The 17,824-nt window shown below is 43.6% G+C and overlaps 1 protein-coding gene across 1 annotated transcript in view; it reads left to right on the forward strand.

Annotated features, from left to right (window-relative positions):
- The window catches only part of TNN (tenascin N), a 49,828-nt gene that overhangs the window by 9,967 nt on the left and 22,037 nt on the right, over window positions 1-17,824 (forward strand). Inside the window, exons 4-8 of the mRNA XM_007061231.3 lie at window positions 3,410-3,867; window positions 4,913-5,284; window positions 12,517-12,780; window positions 15,242-15,424; window positions 16,504-16,593. Of these exons, the coding sequence (XP_007061293.3) occupies window positions 3,453-3,867; window positions 4,913-5,284; window positions 12,517-12,780; window positions 15,242-15,424; window positions 16,504-16,593 (1,324 nt within the window). The 5' untranslated portion in view covers window positions 3,410-3,452. The remainder of the gene's footprint in view (window positions 1-3,409; window positions 3,868-4,912; window positions 5,285-12,516; window positions 12,781-15,241; window positions 15,425-16,503; window positions 16,594-17,824) is intronic.

Here is a 17,824-nt window from a genome sequence, read left to right on the forward strand (position 1 = left end):
CGAGTGATCTGCTTGCCCAGGAAAATCTGAGATCAATTTGCGGTGCTCAAGAGAGTCTAATTAGTAGAGACATCATGTTACAACACAGAATGGCATGCGATACCCAGAGATGAGAAAAGGGCTTTTCATGTGTGGTATGCGTGTGTGGGTTTTTCATTTCCAGGGCTTTGAAAATAAACCCTGTAAAACAAGGTTCTGGACACCCTGTCTGTGGTCTATTGTGAAAATCTGTGGATCTCAAGTACTCTGTTGGTTCAAAGCCTTGAGATGAGGACAACCCTTATTACTTGATATGTTTCAGAGGGCTAAAGAGAGCTGAAGGTAGTTAATTTCTGTGGCTCTTTGCCTAAGAAAGGGGAGGTTTGGAAATAGTTTGTAAATGGAATAGCAGATGATGGGGGACGGGAGAGAGGATTAAAAGCCTCATCTTCCTTGGCTAACAGGTGGTTGCAAAACCTCAGAACAAGGATGAAGAAGTCCTGCATCAGCAGAATAATGTGCTGAGAGACGAAAAATAGGTTAGATAGAGTTTGACAAATGCTGGAAGGAAAAAGCTACAGATTGTTTCTCATTTTAAAAATTTTCTTTATACATAATAAAGGCTCATGGACTGAATCCTGAAGTCCTTATGCTATTTCACTCACTCTTTCCCCTGGCAAAACTCCTGTTAACTTCAGTGAGTGTTCTGCCTGAGCATGTGCTGAGTAAGGTGTTGAGCATTTGGCCCTACATACATTTGTTATTGTTTTTGGGTTTTTTTAGGAGCCAGAGCCTCAAGTTTCTGAATAAGTAGGGTACTCTTCCTGAACCCTGCCAAGGAGGCTCTAAAGGACAGCTCCATATGCCATGATTTCAGGCTCTGGCTAGTCAAAGTGAGGATCTGTAATGTCATGGGGAGATCTCATCCATTTCCTAGACAGAATTTGGGACATGAAAAGTAGGTTTGCCCCTGCTCTGTGTGTGTGTGTGTGTGTGTGTGTGTAACAATCTTCGCTCTTAACTACAAGTGCCACCATGATTAAAACTGCCAGAAATTATCTTTCCCATTGGCATCAGTTAGTTTGTCAGACCTGTTGTCACTCAATCTAACAATGAGGTTATCTGGTGTGGCTCCTGGATTACCTTTGCAGTGACTATAAAGCAAATCTGACATCCAGTTAAACCAAGCACTTCAAATCCCTAGAGAGACCTCAAAACTCAGGATGGCACCATGTCATCATACAGTAGTTTAAAATAGAATGTGGGGTAACACCTTGACTTCCCCAGGTTCAGGACAATGCAAGGGTCAAACTGTGCAACATCTTAGAAGAAGCAGAATTAATTTTCCAAGGGCATGTACAAATTGAGTCCCAGTCTTTATTTCACAGTGGCCAGTAACATGATTTAGACTGGAAAGGAGTCTTTGGCGTGATAGACTGGATGACGAAGGAATTGGTAATACAGGGCCTTGAACCTTTAGATACTGGTTCAAACATCACCCAGGCTGATGATAACCAGTTGATTGTTATTCAGTGACCCATATGAAATGAGCTGATGTCTCAATCCAGTTGATAATGTACAAGTGTCCTCATCACAGTTAGTGCCCTTGCCTGCATGCCCAGCATGGAAGCTGTGCTTCCTCTCTCTTAGAAGAGGGACTTCCAGGTCAGGGTGCAGGAACACAGACAGAGCAGTATGTGAAAGTCTTGCCCTAGCATTGTCTGCACTGAACTTGTTGTATGGAGAGAACTATTCAGCCTCCCTGATTGTGAGTCTGGTACCTTACACCAGCACTAAATTCACTGTACGATAAATAAAAATATTGTACATTTGTACAGTGCAGTTCCTTCCAAAGGATCCTGTGATATTTTCCAATTAACAAACAGCTATGTAAACTATATGCAGTGAAATCTATGCAAGACACCATCTGTGTTAGAGAGCTTATTCCTTCACTCTCCCACTTTCCTGGTCCTTCTCGCATGAACAGAGAGCAACAATACCCGAAGTCCGAAGGTGCAAACAATTTGATGTTTATTGGGGTGAACTTCCAGCAAGCTTAAATCCAAGTTCCTTTTTCCTTATTTTTGAATCCCAACTTACTTCCTGTTTGCCCCTAATTTATATAGTAATATTCTTAGCTATATCTTAACCAGTCATTCTACTGAAATTTACCTAACCAATCCTAACATATTGTAACATGATTAGCTAACCAATTATATCCCACCACCTTAATTAGTTTACACCCATCAAAATTAATTATACAGCAGACAGAAACAATCACAGAACTAGACAGAGACCATGCAAATAAGCAATAGCAAAGTGGGAACTATAATGACAAAACAATACAGAAGTGAGGATTTCACAACTACATCTATAAAGACATAAGTGTTTCCCAGCTGTGTCTTTTGATAAGTGAGTTCTTACCAGACAGAAAACTATCAACCGAAATTTCTTTTTACATCTTCTAGGCTCTTCCCTTTCTCTGGAGGTGATAGATCGGATCATCTTCCTAACAGCCCCATATTGACTAGTTTGGAATGTGAGGATGTGACCGGTCGCTTCCCAGCTTATGGCTGCCTCTGCTGCTTAGCCAAAGGCATTGGCCTAAGAACAGGGCCTCAGACTGTTTCAGTGAGAGAAGGCCCTTACAGAGATTCTTTCCTGTATACCTCTATTACTAGCTAAATGATAAACATATACCTACATTCTTAAAGTATAGGCCTTTACAGGCAGGCCTGAATATCTATATCTTAACAATCTGTATTAGCCAACCTCTTTTCATAAGAGGCTGCCCCAAGATATTATCCTGAATGTTCCGAGAACAATTCTGCTACAGACTTTATTGGAAAATCACCTCTGTTAAGGAGCTGATTTTTGTCACTCTTGAGTGGCTGCCTTAAAGCATGTTTCACTGTATAGCGTTTACTCCATCCACCACTGAAATGCAGCAATCTCTGGGGTGAACTCTGTTTAACAGCACACTGCAACAGTGTACAGCAACTTAATGTAATAAGTGAGGGAAAAATACTATATCCAACTGCAGGGGAATTGTTAGACCTAATGTCAGGTAGGGCCAACACCTTTACTTGAACTAAAATTGCAACGGGATAGTTAATAATCAGGACTTTAATAATCAGGTTTTAAGTCTCATCTGAAAGATGTCATCTTGCAGAGCACAGTGCCTGCTAATGATGGGTCAGGACTCTAATTCAGTGCTGACTTATAAGGAAGAGTGGCGCCTACTGAGTCAACACAATTACCATTTTCTGTATCACCCAGATATTCTTTGTATATGTCTTATCCAAATACTGACCAACCTGTCACTGATGAACTTGTGAGCTCACAGCACCAGATAGACCATGGCCTGCTGCGATGGTTTTATGGTAGAATTTTTTTCATCTTTTTTTTTTTTTTTTCTCCTTGAAACCAGCTTCACTGTTTTTATAGGATCCTTCCCTCTGACGAATTACAAGATGAGTGTCTGGAGTTGGCTTACTTTCCCTCAGGGGATGTTCCTGTACCTTGCTCTCCAAATAGCTGCTGTTCAGCTCCCCCATGAACCTCACAACTGTACCAGCAATGGTCAGAAAATCTCCTTCAGCCACTCATACAAGATTGACCTACCCAAATCATCCCAGATCAAGGTGGAGGCGGACCCGTTGCCGCTCAAAGACGACAGTCATGTGCTGCTTGCTGCTGGGGATGCAGACGAGGAGGAGGAGCAGAATATCATATTCAGGCACAACATCCGAGTTCAGACACCGAGAGGTGACTGTGAAGCTTTGGGACACATGAAAGATCTGGTGGAAAGGATGGAAAAGATGGAGAAAGAAATGATGGTGCTCAAGGAGGCCTGCAGTGTACAGAGGTGCTGTGGGGGAGTCCAAGGTGTGCATCATACTGTGATTTATCTTTTTGTAGTGTGTTCTCTCTAACTCCAGTAACTTTAATTGTATGTCCCTCTCTGTGCTGTGCTATTCCCTACTGGAAAAGTCCTGGGTAGGCTGGAGCCCAGGTTTCTTACATTGGAGTATGGAAGTCTGAGGCATATGGAAAGCAGGATTAATGGGATCAATTAGTTTCCTGAGTTTGAGGTGGGGAATCCTGGAGTTCCTGACACAGAGACTTCCAAAGTCCATTGAAGCCAATGGAAAGACTCCCACTGACTTCACTGGGCTTTGGGGGGAGTTCAAGTTCCAGAGCTTGGGCTGGAATTCTACTGTTTATGAGGTGATGGAGTGCTTGGTTTGCTATGCTCCCCAGTGGTGATGGACAGGGGTAGGGGTGATTTCAAGTGTCCTCACAGTGGCAAGGAGCTCAGACTCAGCAGCGGGGTGTGGAATTCTGGGGTTTCTGGAAGAGTTTGGGCTTGGATTAGACTCCTGCATTTCCAAGATAACTTGATTTCCTGATCTTGAGGGAGTCAAACTCTGGAATCTCCAAGGTGGGGTAGGGCTCAGGTTCCTGGGCTTGGCGGGGAAAGCTGAAGTTCCCAAAATGTGCTAACATGTGTCTTTCAGCTTTGAGAGGAATTCTGGAGTGTCTGAGAAGTCAGGGCATGGAGTTCTTGAGTTTGTGAGAGGGGACATTCTGGAATTCCACATCAGCAGGAGGCATGGTTGTAGCATTCCTAGTTTTTTTTGTTTTGTTTCCAGTCCCAGGATTTTTCATCTTAAAGGAAAATGTTGAGAACTTGTTTGTTTTTCTTTGGTAGGTAACTGTCTAAAACAAAGAAGAATGCCCAGGTGATGGTCTCATATGACCCTAGTGGGTGCAGCTATAATCAGTCCATTTAGTTTCTCTTTCCTACCAGTGGTTTTGAATAGACCTTCTCTATATCGGTCTACGGCTCTATTTCTAAAGCTGTTTTGTCTGCCTCTTTCTCTCCTGCATGCTACCTGCTGATGTCGGCTCTGGGTCCCCAACTGGACAGGTGTCTCGAATTGCAGTGGCCATGGAACTTTCATCCAAGAGATCTGTGGATGTGACTGTGATGAAGGCTGGGAGGACAGCGATTGCTCCCGCCCCAGCTGCCCCAACAATTGCAATGGCAATGGACGCTGCGTTGATGGCAAATGCATCTGCAGCAAACCCTACGTTGGTGAAGACTGCAGTCAGCGGCTGTGCCCTATGAACTGCAGTGGCAATGGGATCTGCAACAATGGTGTGTGCCAGTGCTATGAGGAGTTCATTCGAGATGACTGCAGCGAGAAGAGATGCCCCAATGACTGCAGCGGCAACGGTTTCTGTGACAGTGGCGAGTGCTACTGCCACGATGGTTTCATTGGGCTTGACTGCTCCCAGGGTAAGAATCACCTTCCTTTTATTCCTTCCCTCTGTCTTTTATCCTGGAGTGTCCCCTATATCCCCCTTCCTTCCTGCCCACTGTGGCATATGTTTGGTTCCTTCTGCAGCTAACCCCACCCAACATCCATTAGCTGGAGAGGATGCTATCCCCACCCCAGAGCCAAAGGCTGGATATGGAGGCCTATAGCCAAGGAGGGATGCTAACCAAGCCCATAGATCGGTCCTGGGAATAAAGGCAAGGGGGTCAGCCAGGTCTGCCTGCCTGCTGCAGTCTGCAGTGGTTGTAAGTAAGCCAGAGGATTCAGTACAAGCTGTGACCAATGGTACATGAAAACCTTCAATAATCTACTCTGGGATGAGGCAGTTGGGAATTTAGGATTAGAAGGCACCTTGTAGGTCATAAAGTCCAGTCTCCTGCTGTCTCAGGCAATGTCATCATATAATCCTGTTCATAAACTGATCAAGCTCCATCTTAAATCTAGCTAGGTTGTTTGCTCCCACTGCTGCTGTTGGAAACTCCCATTTGAGAAGCTATTTCTTGTCCTGTATCTGCAGAAGGCAGTGGGGGCTGACTGATTAGACCTGAGTGAGCTGACCCTGCTCTCTCTCCAGAGATTCCAACTGGACTGGGCCAGGAGCAGAACCTCCTTAGTTTAAAGACACTATCAGTGAGGCTCCTTGAGGCAGGATTTCTGCTGAAGCCCTTGTGTAGCTGTACTTAAGACTCAGTGCATGGCCTTGCTCTTTGGGTCATTATCCTTAGCCTGCATTTGTCTGCTTTTACACAGAATGACAAAGCTGAAAACCGTGACCATAATCCCCTTCCTTGTGCTGGTCTGCCTTTGCTGGAGGGTGTCTACTAGGGAAGGTTTTATGTTGCTGTTGTTTCTCCAAATGTATCTATTGAGTTGAATCTATAGTCTAAGATTTTCAAAGGGGCCTAAGGGTGTTATGTGCCCCAATCCCATTGACTTTCAGGAGGAGTTGGGCACCTCGTTCCAATAGGTCTCCTCTGAAATCTCAGCCTCAGTCTCATTCAAGGTCTTTTAGCATAAAAAGTGCCCTAGGAGCCCTAGTCAAATAGTGAGTGGATCCTGTTCTGGACAACCAGCTCAACCCCAGCTGCCAGTTTGAGGGCTTGCTACCATTACTACTTCCCATCCTTGAAAAGCCTTAATGCCCATAAAAATGGCTCAATGGCCTAGTCATCCAGTTTGAAATGTCTTTTAAATCCCTATAACGGCAAGTTCATATCCCAGCCATGTCAACTCAGCCCTTCAACCTTCTGAGGCAGGTGAATTGAGCACAGGCAGATTATTGTAAGTGAAATACCTTATAAATCAAGATCCCCTGTGCTCTGAATCAGCAATAAAGCTCTGAGCTTGCTCCTCAAAAACTACATTTGCTCATTGGTTCACCTTGTTTAGAAAAAGTGCTAGAGACAAAATTTTCCCCCTATACCAAAGCTCTTAACCAACACCTCATCCAAGTCAACCCCCAGTCTTTCTTTCCAGGTTTTCTGTTTGCCTCTCTGTCTATGATCATTCTGTTCTGTCCACAGAAATGAGCAAGGAGTGCATGCTGTCAGAGGGGCAGCCAGGTCTGTGAGGGTGGCAGCCAGAATTGTCTCTGGTCTCCCAAGGGGGTTCTGGCCCTGCCTCCCAAAGAGAAGGGTCTGAGTGCAACCTGGCTTCTTCCTCCCCGTGCTGTTCTTGCTGCTGTTGCTCCAGGAGCAGGGTGGACACGTTATAAAATTAATACACATTATACAATTCATTTTGTATTGTAACTTATGACTAGATCAGCAAGGTCACAAAAAGGAAAAATACTTTTCCTAAATCCTGTGTGAAACAGTTTATATTTCTGCAGCATCCGCCAAGCTCTCCTCTTCCAATGTCATTAAACTGGCTTTCATGTTCTGAGAAGGAGACTTCTGGATCCTGAAGGATTACTACCGAGTGCTGCGGTGGTCCAGTTTCACTGATCTTTACATCTCTTTGCACGCAACAAGACACATTTAATAATATGTTGTCATTATTACTGGCATGTCTGAGCAACTAGAACGTATCTACTCCCTAAAGTGCAGAATTATTTGCACTCATTAATTTTTACAATTCATTTATGATCAGTAAGGAGCTATGGAGGGAACTAAATATTAAACCTCAGATACTGACTTGTGCTCTTTTTGAACATCACCTCATCACTCTATAGAGCACTTTGGGATACCTTAAATAAATGTGGCACCTGATTAAAACCAAATTTTTCTATCAAGTTATTGCCTTTGCTTGAAAATCATTGTGTTGGAGCAGAAGCAATAGGAATGCTGGAAAGTGGAGGGGGTTTTAAAGTATGAGAAGCTGAGACTCTCCAATGGGGCCAGGATTCCTAACAGGCAGATATGTGAGCTTTCAACCCAGCAGTGAATTTAGAAACATGTTCCTGGTTTCCTGCTTGCTTAGGCCATAGGGCTTTAATCTATTTCCTGAGAAGCAACTGGCTAATGGAGAAAGATTTATAATAGTAATGAGAACACAAGATGGACTCTTGGCATCTAGTCACCCAAACCCCATCTGTCCTCATACTTCCCTCAGCAGTTAGTATTGTTTATGCAAAGAATCCTTTCACTCCATACAGTGCAAGTTTATTTGTTACCAAACAGGAGGAAAGAAGGAAGATTTTCAGTGGTTTCTAAGTGTCCAAAATGTAGCACTTGTTTACCTTTGTTTTCATCATGCCATTTCCCTGGACAAATGACTGCAATTTATTGATCAGGCCCCAGAAGGGCTTTGGTTTGTCACATCTGCCTGGGTGAATGGCTCTAGCTGATCTCAGAATTTGTATTGTTTCTGGATGAGATGGCAGGTGACCTCTGTGTCAACACCTCATCAAAACATGCCGCTGATGATGTAGAACTGAAAAGCCAGGAAGAAGAAATAGTGACAGCTTGTTGATATTGCAGCCACCTGGGTCACTATTCCATGCAATTGGCTAATAGACAACTTTGTTTTTCTGTGCTGGGCCCTCCACTTTAAAGGGTGCAGATAGTGCCTGCTCCATCCAAACTGCACTTACATACAGAACAAGATCTGTCCTGTGTGTTTGGGGTTATTTTACCACAAGTAAACCCAAATCCCATGTATGTTCCAGGGCAATGAAGGGCCATATTCTGCCCTTGCGTTACATAGCTTCAACTAAAGGCAATGGGAACTGTGTATGCACCTCTAAGGATGGACTTTGGCTAGAGCTTGGATGAAGTGAGGAGAGATTGCTGGGAAAATAGCCCAATTAGTTTCAAGAGAGAGCCTTTCCCAGTAGGACAAATTACACTACCATCATGTTTAGTGGCTTCATGATTGCTGAAGCAATGTATCTTTTGACCAAATGGGTAAGATGTTATTCCCATCAGAAGGGCTAGGGTGTACACTGGATTTGTCAATATCTGTTTTCTGCAGGGCTCAAACTTTCTTTAGTTTTCTTCACTACTGTGGTGCTCTCCTCAGGGCACCCACAGCCGTAAACCACTGTGTTACCTCTCTGCCTCAGTAAGAGAGAGCTTTGCTGGAACTTAGACTGTTTGTCAGCTCCCTGCCATGCCTGCCTGTCTGTTTCACCAGCAAACTCCCTGAGACTCTGCTAATCTTAACCTTGCCTTGCAGGTAACAATCAGTGAACCTCATTTCCTGAATTCCCCAGAGACATCTCTGCAGTGTCCAGTCCCTCTCACTGAGCACTCACAGAAATGATTAAGTTCGCTGCCTCCAAAGAGACAGAGCACACACCAGCCTGTTTAATTGTTTAATTGAGGACTCACACTTAATTCAATATAGCAGCACTGAGATGGTTTTGTAATAAAATAAGGATAAGTTTACTAATAAAAAGGACAGAGGTTTAAGTGATATTAAGCAAGAGAAAAAGAGACAGGTCTGATTACAAACCAAACCATACATGCTTTCTAGTGACTAAACTTAATTCTAGCAAGTTATAGTCTTGCCTAAATAGGTTTCTCACTTGTGAGTTACCAGCAGCTCCTGCCCTTCAAGCCAGGAGGATCCATTTTTTATAGACACCGAGGTTTCTGTTCTTTGTTCCTTAAGTGGTGGCTCCTCTGCCAGTAATCAAGCCAGTCAGCCAGGAAAATCCACATTTCTTTGTCTAGGGCAGGCTGGATTTATGCATTGCTTCTGAAACACATTTTAAGAACATATTTCCAACACACATATGTAATTCTTTATGCACAACCCACACATACATCACACAGTGATATTAATGACCAGTATATCACCAGCTTTCTGCGAGTTCTGATGATTTTGCAGAAGGAAAGAAAACTATTTCCTTATCCCTGAATTATTTCAAAGGCCCAAATAATCCCTGAAATTAGTGCACGTGACTTCTTCATTCCTGAAGATGTAAACTGACTTCTGTAGTTGTGACAATCAGGGTCCAGATACCCCAGAGGGAGAACAGAGGGCCTGAACCTCAAATAATAAGTAATTGAATCAACTAGTTGTATACATTATTACGGCACTATAAGAAGTGTGTCAAGTAACATCTTTTTTTTTTTTTTTTGGTGCCAATGTGAGCTTAAGAAGATAGTGGGAAGAAGCCAGGAAAATACTGTATTAGATGCAGCAAGCAGTATTTATGGCAGTTAGCAATAAGCTACTTGGCGGGGAGAGAGAGGCAAGAAGATCATATGATTGGGAACCACAGCTCTGGTTAGTCTAAACTGTGTTTAACAAATTTTTTCTTGGTCAATGTAGACCAGACTGACTGTAACGCATCTTAAACTATCAATAAAGTAACTTTAACAGTGAAGATCTAAAGGTTGGTTTAGTACAATAAAATAAACCCTTAAAACCAGCACATTAATCCGTTGGAATAAACTGTAACACTTGTTTCCCAGCATAGGAATAGGAACTGAGACAATCTTGTTTTGTGATGGGCCAACCGCAGCAGATTCAGAAGTTCAGTTCGGTCGCTGAAAGTTCAGCTGTTGCTTATCTGAGCTTATGTGTTATGGAAATCTGAGCAGATGTTTACTATTTCCTGGTTTTTTGCTGTGATATGGAATAGCACCAATAAATACCCTGGAGGTATTTCTGCTTTTACTCCTGGACAAAATCAGGGAGTTCCAAGACGTGAAATGTAAAAATAAAAAGCCCTACATATATTAAAAAGTTAATCCAGCTTTTTTGATAGTAGAAAAATCATTGGGTGTTTGATTCAAGTTTTGGGAAAGGTTCAAAAAGGTTTGGGGTAAAATTGTCAAAAGTGCCTAAGTGACTTAGGAGCCTAAGTCTTATTGAATTGACTAAGTGCCTAAGTCATTCTTAAAAGTGGAACTTAGGCTCCTCAGTAGCATAAGCTCTTCTGAAAAGTTTATCCCAGCCTTATTTTATCTGAACTGGTGGTTTCTTCCTCGTTCCTTGGAAAGGAACTGATAGTATCCCCTTAATATCTACTGTGTAAAATAGAATGTACAGTTATAAAGAAGAGTCTATATAAATTTACTAACTGAAAAGCATGAGAATGGTTAGTTTTCTGAATCCTTCAGAAAGGTATAAAAATATACTGTGCAAAACTTGAGTTAATTAAGGCTGGAGCCTGTTGAGCATCCGTCACCATTATTTGCTATCACTTATCACTTTCTGTAAATTTAGTGGGATCAGGTGTCCTTACCGTGTAAACTGACTGTCAAAGAGCAAGTGTGGGATTTACTCAGCTCAAGATGTGATAGAACTCAAACTGTTACTGAGAAGGTTCTCTTTGACCGGAGGTGCATCAAATATTGAGCAGGATTTCTGCAGAAACTGAAGGCACAGGGTCTGTGCCCAATGGATAGAGAATTGTTATTGATGCAAGGGGAGCAGGAGGCCCAAAAATATTGACTCCATGAAACAACCAAACTAGAGATTCTGGATTTTTATTTCTCTCATGCATATTACACATACATGCATTCCGACATATTCATTTATATATATACGTGTAGTCTGGTGCACTTGTTCTTTCTCTCTCATACGTGGACTTTCTCTTTCATGCTCCCTCGCATCTGAACTTCTCTCTACAACCTTGAAATCACTTTTCCAGTAAGCAGTTAGTTCCTGCAGTAGCCGCCTGTGACTGTCTTTCACTGTGTGACTGACAGCTGTAACTCATCCCTGTGTTTGGCCTCCTTCCAGCAGTAGCAGTGAAAGTCAGTGCATTGAAAGTGCCTGGCTTACCTTCAGAACTGCAGTTTCGGCATTTGTAAGTGACTGAGCAATTGTAGAGTGAGGAGAGTTCTGTTGTATAGCTGCTGCGATAGCTGGGTAGTCTTTCTGAGGTTCAGGACCGAATGGTGTGAGAAGCGTTAAGGCCCGTTTTTGCTGCCACTCAAATTCTGTGATGAAGTCATTCCCCAGCTGTAGTTGAAACTTTGCGGTACTATTACAGAGTTACTGCTTTGGGTGCCAATGAAAATATAGGCCACGAATTACAACACCAGAGCACTGGCGTTAGAGGATAACCTGCTACCAGCTATCTCCAGTGTAGAACACTGAGATGTGCTGCCCTTCCTAGAGTTCTGTTCCTGCCCCCAGATCTCCAGGACAGTCTTGATCTTCCTGGGTCTATATGTCTGACAAGCCTCTTTGACTAGGCAATTAGAGGGTCCTGCACTTATTCTGGATGTTGTAACGTCAGTACAGAATTATTTAATGCCACAGAACAAGAATGATGAAATGGTAACTGCACTCGTTCAGCCAAGCAAGGAGGAGCGTCTTTCCTTGACAGGTTTCAGAGTAGCAGTCGTGTTAGTCTGTATTCGCAAAAAGAAAAGGAGTACTTGTGGCACCTAGGTGCCACAAGTACTCCTTTTCTTTCCTCATCAGACACACTTGGTACCATGTGTGACACTGAGAGTGTTAAGGAAGTTGTTTCTTGGCATTCTTTTGATGCTTGACATGTCCATGGCGCTAAGTATATCCCATTTATTGCAGCGTTGAGTGTTCTCAATTCCCATTGTCCACTGCAACTATACTTCTTTGTGGATAAGCAGAGGACTTCAGCCTCCAGCGCTGTCTTTGTAGTCCTGTTCACCAGCTGTTCATTCATTGTACCAATGCAAAATATGGGCCTGATCCAAACCCCATTGAAGTCAATGGAAAAACTCTCATGGACTTCAGTGGACTTTGGACCATGCTCCAAGATGAGATATCTGTCTTATAATTTCTTCTCCTTTTTTTCCTGTAGTCATTGCTCCTCAGAATGTGCAGCTGCTGAAGACCACAGAAGATTCTTTGACCTTCAGCTGGGATCAGGTGCTCGACGTGGATAATTACCTCCTCAGCTATTATCCGATAGGGCATGAGGCCTCCGCAGTACAAGTCAGAGTGCCCAAAGGACAGCTCAGCTATGAGATCCCGGGCCTTCATCCTAGCACAAAGTATCAGATCACACTTCGTTATGTGAAGAAGGGGATTTCCAGTAACCCAGAACACCTACAAGCAAGGACAGGTGGGAGCACTAGAAAGTCCCTTCCCTCCAACAAAGGATTTGCTGGTCTTCAAAGTCAGGTTCAAACTATAGGGGGAGCAAACTGCTAGGCTTTGGGCGTGTATGGCACTTCACATGACTTCCTGTCTGAGCTTTTGGAAAGGCCCATTCACTAAGTCTTTCTTCTCCCATTTAAAGATGCCAAAATTTCCCTTCCCCCCCAAAATCCCAGCCATTGTTCTCTGCTTCTGAATTCAAGGGAGTTCACAATGCTGGGGCCAGTTTACTCTCTGACTCCAGGAAGCAGGAATGTTTCACTGTCACACTGTCTGGAGTGGCTCACGACTGTGAGTGCCTACCTCAGGGCAGACATCCCAAATTGGTGGTATGTTCTATAATTAGATTTTACTGACCTAGTAACAAATGTGAACTCCTGGATCACTATAACAGTCTTACCAAGCAGTCACGGACAGTCCCCTTAGATTGTCCAGTCTATCTTGCCACGCAGGAAATCTGGACTTGGTGATAAATGGTCACTTACACCAAAAATCACAGAATGTTCAGTTTGCTCCCAGTCCCAAGAGACCAGTCTCTTATCCCAGATCAATTTGCATCTTAGATCTCACGCCAAAGACAATGCCTGTAGCCAATCCTGTAATAAATTATCTAAAGTTTTATTAACTAGGAAAAAGAAATGAGAGAATTATTTACAGGTTAAAGTAAGCAAACATACACGCAAATGAGTTACTATCTATGGTTCCTAAAGATGACAGAGATGTAGTAATCTGTCAATTCAATGTGTCTTTCAGGGTAGACCCAGGGGTAACCCCTGGGGATCTCTGCCTTAGTTTAGTGTCTTTGGCCCTGTGAAAGTTCAAACAGCAAAGGAGGAACAATTTTCTTGTGACCCTGTTTTATATTTTACATTTCGCCTTATAGTCCATGAGACAAGCTCCCTTGCACATGGCATTTCCAAGGTGTGATAGGGCCATTTACCAATCCTTTGTATTGTGATATTCATTAATGGCCGGTTTAATCTTGAGGATTTCTGTGCCTGGGTTCACAAGTTCAGAGCAAACATTTTCAAAGTTATAAAGTGAAACATATGTATTTCCTGATAGCATGGAATACTGATATTACAAGTTTCAGAGTAGCAGCCGTGTTAGTCTGTATTCGCAAAAAGAAAAGGAGTACTTGTGGCACCTTAGAGACTAATCAATTTATTTGAGCATAAGCTTTCGTGAGCTACAGCTCACTTCATTGGATGCATATTACAAGTATGATTAATGCATGCAGCAATTTACAAGCTTTCCGTAGAGTCTAAACACTCAATACATTCTTATAAGGCTGCAACCTATTTTAACAAAATGAACGTAAGATGAGCTGATCTGGTTTCCAGCTATGAGTTTGTCAGCTCTTAACTAACACTTATGACCTTGGCCAGATCTGGCACTTGGTTTACCACCGTCACAGACACATCTCCCCCTCACTCCCCCTCCAGTCTTCTGTCACCTTCATTGTCTTCCTGTCAATCTCAAATGCCCTGCTGGCCTTCAGAATTCTCCATGGACTCTTTCCACCTGACCCCTCAGAACTTATATTGACCTATAACCCTGCCCACTCTCTCCACTCCACCAATCTCTGCCTGAGCGATCTTGCCTCATATATACTTCCTCACTCCACTCTTTTGATCTTAGCCTTCTCTCTGCTCCTTCTCTGTGGTTGGAGGTAGAGGAATTTGTTTTTTAATTTGTGCCATCCTCTCTCCAAGAAATTGCAGCTCCTTATTCTCTGAGAACCATCCATTTGAATGGACACAGAAGGGTTTCAAAGAAGGAGAATGTAATTACCCAGGTGGGACTTGGCTAGGGGATGAGAGGTACTGCGTAGGCTGTACAGCATGCTATGAAGATCCTTAAAGAGTACAAGTAGTCAGGACTTCATTTGTACATATGGCAATGCCAGGTGCACAGCACTTCCTAACATCATGCTGGAGTGTTGTAGCATTTTGGACTCAGACAGCAGAGTGCCAGTTTTGAATTGTCAGCACCACTCCCTGCAGTAGGTGTGTTTTCCTCAGGCATCTCTGGGCCAGACCTGAATTAGTCTGACCTTACTTAGGTGATGAGATCTTCACACTGTGCTATCTCAATGCCCTTGGTAAAGCCAGTAAAGGGTTGGATTATGGGGAGTATGTATTTATTTGTAACAGAAGACATAGGAGCCAGAGTCCTCTATGGCTGGGATAGAGCTTTACAGTGAGTACAGTCAGGCCTGTTGAAAGAATAATTGCATTGTGTCTAGTTAACAACCCTTCAGTTCATCTGAGAAATTGTACCTGGTTTTGAGGCGTGAGACCCCTGGTGGAGGTAGTTTGGCTCTTTCCTGTCTTGTGTGCACACATGGAGAAGAGGTGGCTTTGGTGCTGCTGAAATGATAATGTGGTGCTCGCTCATCACCCTCCCCACTCTGTCTTCCGTAGCCCTATCTGCAGTTAGCGCTGCCTGGGTGACAGAGGAGATGGAGGACTCGCTGGAAGTGGAGTGGGAGAACCCCCCAACAGAGCCGGACTATTTTAAACTGAGGTTCAGCTCACCGCAAGGACAGGAGAAGGAGGTGGTGGTGCCTAAAAGCAGCGAACCGAAGAGCAGATACATCATCAGCGGTAAGTAAGCCCAAACGGGTCACAGCCAGGGTGAAATGGGGAGAGACAGGCACAAGAGAGACGTTGACTCTTGAACCATAACCTGAGAAGAGCATCTCTTTTGTTTCTGTGTGGCTGATGCTCGGAGCAGACGCAGACAGTTAGCAGAACTCTTTCACTTCATGCCCAGGCTGCTGCTGTGAGACACCTACAATGCACCCCTCTCCCCCACAAACGCCCAGATGAGCCTTTATCCATGAACCTTGTAGTACATAGATGAAAGTCTGCCAGGTTAACCACCTCTAGCACCTACTGGCCAAGTTAGTTTGAAACTATACTGAGTTCCCTTCAGCACGTATGTTCACTGATGATTGGGGCTGGAATTTAACTGGCAGAACCCCAGGATAGGACCCATTTCCATTCAATCTGATCTCAAATCATGAGAGATTCTGAATGTGAATGACAGAGCACTTTATTTAGCTTGCTCTTGTAGCAAAAGAGGAGGTATTATTTGCTTTTTGTCTGGCTGGGAGTCTCACTTTCAATATCGCCAATCATATGGGGCAGATCCTCAGCTGGTGTACACTGGCATAGCTCCATTGAATTCAGTGATTTACACCAGCTGTGAATCTGGCTCTACAGCTTTACTTGCTTGTTTGCACCAAGTCCAGCACTTGTTCACATCTTCACAGGTAGCCATCATGAGAATATTCTCTGTGTGTGTGGGTTGAAGGGTGATACCGGACATCACATGGAAAAGCTCCCCATGTGGTATGGCTAGTAAATGTCAATGCACGTTCATTCAACTTTAATTCTATCTTCATATAAATAAAATTTACTCTCTCATTTCAGACCTGGGAACACTAAGGATGGGTAAAATGGAAATCCCCACAATTTATGACCAGTATGGCCTGTAGAGATGAGCCTAAACCAAAACATCATATCCACATATTCTCCAAACAAGAAGTACAAATCCCAGTCCCACAACTCAAATTCCTCTGTAAAGTAAAATCAGAGAGAAGAAGATGCAATTTCTCTAAGAAAACATTTATGTACTTTATTCCCTAATTGTTGGGACTGCTCCTTTTGTTTTCTTATAGGCCTGAAGCCTGGCACAGAGTACAAGATCTTTGTCATATCCGTGAAGGATGAGATTGAAGGAAAACCATCTATAGTGAATGGCCAAACTGGTACGTATCCAGAAGTCCCAAGGAAGATCAAAGCTCCCTAGGTGGTGATGCTTGTTTTGAGTTGATTCATGTTTTCAAGCTTCTCTCCACAAACATGAGGGTTAGAAACTTAAAAAACAAACAAAAAACAAAAACAAAAAAACCCAACCTGAAATTTTCAGGTAATCACCAGACTGTGGGAGCTGGGGCTTTAAGACAAACACCAAATATCATGAGACTCAGCACCGCTGCATTGTAACTTACTATGTGAAACATCATCAGTCCAGATGAGCGTGTGGGTTACAGATGGGAGGTAGGACCACCAGCAAGGGGAAGCAACTGGGATGCATGGAAGGTGGAGAGAGGGCTGGGTCCTCTTCTCAGAGGAGTGAGGAAGGCATATGGGGGGGGGGATGTTGCTCTGGTCACTACACTGTGCAGAGGACAGATAGCTGGCCAGGTCCTCCAACAGCCAGTAATTAAATGCTGCATGCAAACAGCAGGGCAATTCTGCCTTGTTCTCACTCTGACTGCATCTGTTTCTCATCTGTGAGATGGGAATCCAGGATTCCCACACTACTGGAAACCTACAGATCCCCAAATGGAATCATCATTCCGTCCCTCCCACATTTCTTCTCTGTTAATGGCATCGCTGGGTGGGTTTGGCACTGCCGAGGTCTCTTTTGTTGGCCACTGCCTGGCCGGAGTCTGCTGGACTTTTCTTTTGATCGGTGCTCTTGTTTACTCTTGACATCTGATTCCAGTTACCCTTGGAAGGAAGTGCGGTCAGGAAGCACTGCTGCCTTTGGAATGTGATGGCTCCTTCTGACATCTGTGTTTTCGAACATTGTGAACATATAGATTCCGTCTCCTTTTCAGTGGCTATTACTAGAATGCTCTCTGCTTTGCGTAGGACCATTCTAGTGCCGCACAGCCCCAAGGCTTTTCATGAACTTATTAATTCCTCTAATATTTTCCCCTCGTTCTCTTCAGTGTGACCAGATCAGCCAATTCATAGAAGTTTAAGGGAATTTGTAGAACATAACTGCAACACAGCTGCATAAAGTGTTCTGTCTGGAGTGCCAGCTGTATAATGGTTTTGTGGAACAAGAGCTCCTTTGGGAGAGACCCACCCAGGTTGGTTGGCTGCACAGATGCTGCACGGTACATGAGTTGTTTGCATAGCCTCTCCCAACACTCCAGAGTTAGTACCAGAGAAGGGGTGGAGAAGACCATCCTCCATTGCCAGCAG

The sequence above is a fragment of the Chelonia mydas genome, chromosome 8 (assembly GCF_015237465.2).
Source record: "Chelonia mydas isolate rCheMyd1 chromosome 8, rCheMyd1.pri.v2, whole genome shotgun sequence".
NCBI lineage: Eukaryota > Metazoa > Chordata > Testudines > Cheloniidae > Chelonia > Chelonia mydas.